This window comes from Malurus melanocephalus, unplaced genomic scaffold (genome assembly GCF_030028575.1).
Source record: "Malurus melanocephalus ecotype Western Australia unplaced genomic scaffold, MMel_1.1 scaffold_5, whole genome shotgun sequence".
In the NCBI taxonomy this organism is placed as follows: Eukaryota; Metazoa; Chordata; class Aves; order Passeriformes; family Maluridae; genus Malurus; species Malurus melanocephalus.
Window position 1 is genome coordinate 3,704,300 of NW_026623237.1, and position 7,338 is coordinate 3,711,637.

At 51.6% G+C, this 7,338-nt stretch overlaps 1 protein-coding gene across 2 annotated transcripts; it reads left to right on the plus strand.

Annotated features, from left to right (window-relative positions):
- The first annotated feature begins 65 nt into the window (after positions 1-65).
- On the plus strand, positions 66-6,960 carry HSP90AB1 (heat shock protein 90 alpha family class B member 1). 2 transcript variants are annotated; one of them, XR_008965645.1, is made up of 12 exons: positions 66-142; positions 257-403; positions 599-805; positions 1,104-1,263; positions 1,454-1,587; positions 2,043-2,354; positions 2,778-2,943; positions 3,142-3,332; positions 3,613-3,760; positions 4,025-4,293; positions 4,396-4,502; positions 4,718-4,782. XR_008965645.1 is itself a non-coding variant. In XM_057370685.1 (12 exons), exons 2-12 carry the CDS (start codon positions 257-259, stop codon positions 6,482-6,484), a joined length of 2,178 nt encoding a protein of 725 aa, XP_057226668.1. In that variant the 5' UTR covers positions 66-142; the 3' UTR covers positions 6,485-6,960. The 2 variants fall into 2 exon arrangements, 1 of the variants encoding a protein (XP_057226668.1); XM_057370685.1 differs by lacking the exon at positions 4,396-4,502 and adding an exon at positions 6,375-6,960 and having other exon boundaries at positions 4,718-5,051.
- Positions 6,961-7,338: the final 378 nt, after the last annotated feature.

Consider the following 7,338-nt stretch of genomic DNA (forward strand, 5'->3'; position numbering starts at 1 on the left):
ACTCCGCGTCTGTGACGCGCTGACCGAGACCCCTTTAAGGTGGAAGGATACGATGTGCGGTGAAGCGCCCGCCCCTCTCCGTCCTATAAAAACCGGCCGGGGCGTGAGGTWGCTCTTTCGCCGGTCCCTCACGATCCGCAAGGTATGGGTAGAAAGGGGAATGGGGCTGGGCCTGATGACCCCACTGCTCSCTTTCTGGTGCTAATGCGCTGAAAATGTGCTGAAAATAGGCCTGTTTGCCTATTTTTCCTTGTAGATGCCTGAGAAAGTGCAGCACGAGGAGGAGGATGCGGAGACCTTCGCTTTCCAGGCGGAGATCGCCCAGCTCATGTCCCTCATCATCAATACCTTCTATTCCAATAAAGAGATCTTYCTGCGGGAGCTCATCTCCAACGCCTCTGATGTGAGCCCGGGCGGGAGTGGGTTCCTTCCACTCTCGGGGGGCTCGGGGGCGGGCTGGTGTTCTGCCGGGGGTGCCCAGGGAGAGGCCAATTCCTGGATATCCGGGGAGGCTTGTGCAGGGCAGGGACTTGTGCAGGGCAGGGACGGAGGCGGCTGACCAGCAGAGAGGCCGTATCGAGCATCCCCTCTCCCCTAGGCCCTGGATAAGATCCGCTATGAGAGCCTGACGGACCCCTCAAAGCTGGACAGTGGGAAGGACCTCAAGATTGACATCATCCCCAACCCCCGGGACCGCACACTAACACTGGTGGACACTGGCATTGGGATGACAAAAGCAGACCTCGTCAACAACTTGGGCACCATTGCCAAATCCGGGACCAAAGCCTTCATGGAAGCCCTGCAGGTGGGTTGCCTTTGGCTGCATGGGTTCCCCAGGGCCYGGGTCACAGGCTGGCATTGATGTGCAAATAATGGTAAATAATACAGAGGCTTCACTGCCTTGTTTGCTGCGGTAGCTGTTGGCCTATGTAAGTGTGCTTCCCCACCTTTCCAGCAGTAGGGAGGAGCTGAGGATAGAGCTGGTTGCCTGTTAGCACTTGCATGTTTTTCTCTGTGTGCTTGACCCAGTTCTTTGCTGCTGCAAATCAGTCACAGACATTTTCTATCTCACTGGTCTTAGCAGTTGCTCTCTGCTTTCACAGGCTGGTGCAGATATCTCCATGATCGGGCAGTTCGGTGTGGGTTTCTATTCTGCCTATCTGGTGGCTGAGAAGGTGGTTGTCATTACCAAGCACAATGATGATGAGCAGTATGCTTGGGAGTCATCAGCTGGGGGCTCGTTCACTGTCCGAACTGACCATGGTATGTATTGTACAGAAAACCAAGCAGGTTTTCCTGCCAGAAATGCCCTTTTTCCTGGTGTTTCCTACAGCTGTGCTGCGYTGTCAGTCACACTGGTCAATGCTGGATATCCTGTAGTGTTTAGGCATGAGGAGCTGGTCACAGTTGCTCTCTACCCTGAAACGCTGATGTTTCTCTCCCCACGTTGCAGGTGAGCCCATTGGACGTGGCACCAAAGTAATCCTGTACTTGAAGGAGGACCAGACTGAGTACTTGGAGGAGCGTCGTGTCAAAGAGGTGGTGAAGAAGCACTCCCAGTTCATCGGCTACCCCATCACGCTCTATGTACGTAAYGAAAAGACTAGGCACCAGCTGGAAAGCTGGAGGTAGGAGTGGGTGGTGTTGGGATTAAGAACACAGAAAAGGCCCAGTGTACGATCCCTTCTGTTCCCTTCCCTAGTTCCTGGCTGCTGGGTACAGGGCAGTGGTGCTTCTGTGGCTGAAGGTTTATTTGAGGCTGGAGGTGAAGTAGGTGGGTATCCAGCCACACTAAAGGCCTTTGATCTGTGCAGCTGAAGGGCATCTTAAACCAGCCATGGAAAAAGGAGGGTTTCCTGCCATTTGTCTCATCTTCTCAGATACAGCTTTTGTTTGCATGAGGAGGGACTTTTGAGGGCTGGTTCCAAWAGAAGCTTTGATTCCAGATGATGCATTTGTTGGGCCTTGGAGGACACCATTTTTCTCATCTGGAGCAAAAGGATTCTTGGTAACCTGACTATTGCATGTCTCTTTCTCCACAGCTGGAGAAAGAACGTGAGAAAGAGATCAGTGATGATGAGGCAGAGGAGGAGAAAGATGAGAAGGAGGAAGAGTCAGTGTCCAAAGATGAGGAAAAACCCAAAATTGAGGATGTGGGCTCTGATGAAGAAGAGGAGGGAGACAAAGGCAAGAAGAAAAAGACCAAGAAAATCAAGGAGAAATACATTGACCAGGAGGAACTGAACAAGACCAAACCAATATGGACCCGCAACCCTGATGACATCACACAGGAAGAATATGGCGAGTTTTATAAGAGCCTCACCAATGACTGGGAGGACCATTTGGCTGTCAAGGTGGGTGCTGGGCTACCCTGGCTTCTAGGGAGAGGCAGAGGGCCCCTTCCCAGCCCTTATCCAGAGTCACCATATGGTTGTGCCTCAGTGGAATTGAGCATTTGCAGGTCACTTGGAGCAGCCTGCACTGACTTCCATGCAGGTGAAGGGGTTAGCAGTGTCAGTCTATAAKCAGGACAGGAGGCTATGTGGTGTCAGAGAAGCGTGGCTTCTCTATCCAAGCCTGCTAGATGCCAGAGAACCTTGGCACGCAGGAGATAGTGGGTCTGAGCAGGAGGAAATGCTGGCTGCTTGGGTGCCAGAGGTGCTGCTGTGCACTCTTGCCAGCTCCAGTGCTGAGGAGTGGCAGTTCAGCCTGCCTGCAGGGGGAACTGGTAGAAGTGAAGCATTCCAGCAGCTGKTTTTTTTTTCCTTGCTCCACAGCACTTCTCCGTGGAAGGGCAGCTGGAGTTCAGGGCCCTGCTTTTCATCCCACGCCGTGCCCCTTTTGACCTCTTTGAGAACAAGAAGAAAAAGAACAACATTAAGCTTTATGTGAGGCGTGTCTTCATCATGGACAGCTGTGACGAGCTCATCCCCGAGTATCTGAGTAAGAGCCCCCTCCCTGCCTCAGCGTCCCAGTGCAGAGCTGGGATCCCCACAGCCTGTGCTATCACTCCCAGTGCAAAGGGACTTGATGAGGCACTGGCTGGTGTGGGTGCACAAAAGTCAGTRGTTTAGCTCTTTTCTTCCTGTATTGAAGCTCAGAATYMTTAACTTGATGCTTGTTTTCATTCCCCCTACTCAGACTTCATCCGGGGTGTTGTGGACTCTGAGGACCTGCCTCTGAACATTTCTCGTGAGATGCTCCAGCAGAGCAAGATCCTCAAAGTGATCCGCAAAAACATTGTGAAGAAATGCTTGGAGCTCTTCTCCGAGCTGGCAGAGGACAAAGAGAACTACAAGAAATTTTATGAGGCTTTTTCCAAGAATCTGAAGGTGAGCTGGGCACCCTGCATCTGGAGGAGGGAAGGGCCCATGACTCCTCTGCTTCACGAGCAATCTTGTCTCTATGCTCTGTGTCCTCTGCATGGATGTTGGGATAAAGGGAGTGGGTCTTGTGAATGCCTTGGAGTGCCTTTGTGGGCAGGTGACCTTTCTGGCTGCCCTTGGCCAAACACTCAAATGTTTRGGAGGTGGGCAGATGGTTGTGCCTCAGGGTTGGCCAAGTGCATCCAAGTCCCATCCTGGAGACTTCATGTATCTCTTCTGCCCCCAGCTGGGCATCCACGAGGACTCCACCAACCGAAAGCGCCTGTCGGAGCTRCTGCGGTACCACACTTCCCAGTCAGGTGATGAGGTGACTTCGCTTTCAGAGTAYGTGTCCCGTATGAAGGAGAACCAGAAGAGTATCTACTACATCACAGGTGAGCTAGAGCTCTGAGTCCTAGCAGGGTGGAGGCAGGTAACCTGCATATGAACCCTAATTTCAAATATTTGCTGCTGCCTTCAGCAGGCCATCCCTGCTGAATTGCGGCTCATTCCTGGAGGCTAGGGAAAGGCCACCAGGCCTAGAACCCTGGCGGCTGCCAGTTTGATGTTTGCAGTCCCAAGTGACTGGTGCTGTTTGTCCTGCTGTAACCAGCTCTTACATCTTGGTGATGTTTCATTTCTACCCTCCACAAACACAGGGGAGAGTAAGGAGCAGGTTGCTAACTCAGCCTTTGTGGAGCGTGTGCGGAAGCGTGGCTTTGAGGTGGTATACATGACAGAGCCCATTGATGAGTATTGCGTGCAGCAGCTTAAGGAATTTGATGGCAAGACCCTRGTATCGGTCACCAAAGAGGGCCTGGAGCTGCCTGAGGATGAGGAGGAGAAAAAGAAGATGGAGGAGAGCAAGGCCAAGTTTGAGAACCTCTGCAAACTTATGAAGGAGATCCTGGACAAGAAGGTGGAGAAGGTGAGATGGGCAGGGAGCTTAGCCCTGGGCTGGAGGGAGGGCTGGGTCCTCCGTGCTGCAGGCGAGGGCCCCCGCTCAATGCATGCCTCTCATCTCCTGCAGAGGAGCCGCTAAAGGAGACTGGAGGTCCCAGCATGCACCATCTTGCTCTAAGCAGCCAGGCTGCAGGCGAGGGGCACTGACCCAAAAACGTGCATTGATGGGAGAGGGTAAGTGTGGGAACATGCAGTGGGTGCTCAAAATGCTGGCTGAGCTGTCCAAATTAGTCTGTGGAGCAGTCCTGGAGCTGCTTGGAGCATCTGTGCTTGCTTTGGGGTGTCCCCAGGTGAACCGGGGCAAAGACTTGGGCTATCGTGTGCTGTGGCTGGGCCCAGTCCAGGGCATATGGGAGCCTTGCTCAGCTAACCCTTGACTATGTTGGCAGGTCACAGTCTCAAACCGGTTGGTCTCATCTCCCTGCTGCATTGTCACCAGCACCTACGGTTGGACAGCCAAYATGGAGCGCATCATGAAGGCTCAGGCACTGCGGGACAACTCTACTATGGGCTATATGATGGCCAAGAAGCACCTGGAGATCAATCCTGACCATCCAATTGTGGAAACCCTTCGCCAGAAGGCTGATGCTGACAAGAACGACAAAGCTGTAAAAGATCTAGTGGTGCTACTCTTTGAGACTGCTCTGCTGTCTTCTGGTTTCTCCCTGGAAGATCCCCAGACCCACTCCAACCGCATCTACAGGATGATCAAACTGGGCCTTGGTGAGTATCCATGCAACTTGTCAGGCCTGGAGCAGGTCCTGAAAGCAGGTTAACTGATCAGGCTGGTGTCTCGGAGCAGGGGGACACCAGTAAGTAAGCCATGCTGGTATGACRTGCACAACTGGCTCTGTCCATAAGGTGGCCAGAAGAAAGTGTAAACCTGCAACAAGTTACTTCAGGAGGGCTCTGGGCAGACTGTCCTGTCCTCCACAATGCATGTTCAGATGACAAGCCGAGGCTTTTTATTCCTTCAGAGTAAATGTGAAAAGCCTATAATGGATGATGTGACCCATCTGGTGAACCAGCCTGTTTTTACACACARCCTTTTCCTCCACATTCCCTACTTAGCTAAAAATGTAAATCAGAAGGTGCTGTGACTTGGCACAGCTTAGTTCATAACTCTGTACTGCCCAGTTTCAGTAGGAGTAGGGCCCTGTATTAGTCAAGTTGCAGGTAAGGGGACTGTACTGTAGTATAACTTCCTGTTCAGAGTTTACTGAAAACAGCAACCTGCAGTGTTGCAAAGTGATTAGCTCTAGAGTCTTGCAATTGCTTYATTTTTGACTTACCTGGATTTACTGCATTTTTCCCTAGAGAAATATTCATGGCTTAAACCACATTCACTCCAGGGTTTTGTGCTGGGTGACAGGTCTTTTGTAGTTAACCTCTACTGGCTAATGAGTGCACTCTAATGGCATAGGTAGTATCCAYGTACTAGTGTGGATGTTGCTGGGAAGATTATGCTGATTCAGGATTAGTGCTRTAATTGACAATAACTCATAACAATGTTGACTTGCATTCTATTGAGTTTTTGGCCTGGAGTAAATGAGACTGAAGCGAGACCTCACTGCAGTGTACAGCTTCCTCACAAGGGGAAGCAGAGGGGCCTGCACTGATCTTTTCTCTCTRGTGACCAGTGACAGGACCTGAGGGAATGTTATGAAGCTGTGCAAGGGGAGGTTTAGGCTGGATGTTACAAGAAGGTTCTTCACCCAGAGGGTGATTGTCCAAAGAACAGTCTCCCCAGGGAAGYGGTCACAGCACCAAACCTGCCASCATTCAAGAAGCATTTGGACAACACCCTGAGGCACGTGGTGTGATTCTCGGGGCTCTCCTGTGCAGACCCAGGAGCTGGACTTCAATGATCATTGTGGGTCCCTTCCAAATCAGAATATTCTATGATKCTGTGAACTACTGGATGCCAATAGCCCTATTCCTCAGGCTCTGGGCAGGAGCCAGGTTTACTCGAGGAGAGGCTGTACATCTGGGATATCATTTATATCATTTGGAGGCTGTATCTCATCCCTTCCTCCCCTCTTCCAGGCATCGATGAAGATGAGATGATTGCAGAGCAGCCCAGTGCAGCTGTCCCTGAGGAAATTCCCCCTCTGGAGGGAGATGAAGATACATCCCGCATGGAAGAGGTAGACTAAAGGAGGAAGGCTCTTCCTTCTCTTGCCAGACCTCTGCTCTATATTATGTCTGCTTAGAAGACGGTCTGCTCCCACCAGCTGCTACTGACTCTTTGGTAGTGTCTGTTTTTTTGGCTGTGTTTGATTGAGGTTGTTTTTGGCAGGGTGCAGGAGGGCACAATTCCCTGTTTGTTATTAGTGGTTCAGGTAGCCTGAGGCCTGTCTGTTCTGTATCTTTCTGCTTGTGTAGGAACAGCTGCTGGGGTGTGGAGGTATCAGGAGGCAGGAGGCTTCCCCTTTCTGCCCCTCGGGGAATGTCCCATGTTACCAGTAGGCATCAAACATGGTCCTTATTCCATTGGAGTGGGAGAGCCCTTCCTCTGAGCTGCTGCCTACCTGAACCCCCAGGACAGCATAATGTATTTCGGCCAATTTTTGTTTGATTATTTTTCTGGGTTTTTTTTTGTTCTACTGGAATAAAAGAATCTTATGATGTACCTGGCAGAGTCTCTTGTGTTTCACGCCTACTCTATGGAGGAAAATGTCTCAGCTTGTTCCTGAGGGCATTGAACAGCTGGCCTATCCTGTGCCCTGACTGGTTTTCTGAGCCCTCTGGGTGATCTTCACCCCTTCCATGCCCAGGCAAGATGAAATGGGTGGAAGGAACACATGACCTTCTGTGCAGGTGGGGTCACCTCCAGTGGGCACTAATTTTCCATCTSGAGCAGTGTATCCCCCACAGCCTGGGACAAAAATTCAATCTGCATTGGTCAGCTGGGTGAGCTGTGCCAGGGCCTGAGTCTGGGCTGCTGACTCCTGGTTTGACGTGAGCATCCCTGGGGCAGGACCGTGGCAGGAGCCATCTGCCTGTTCCA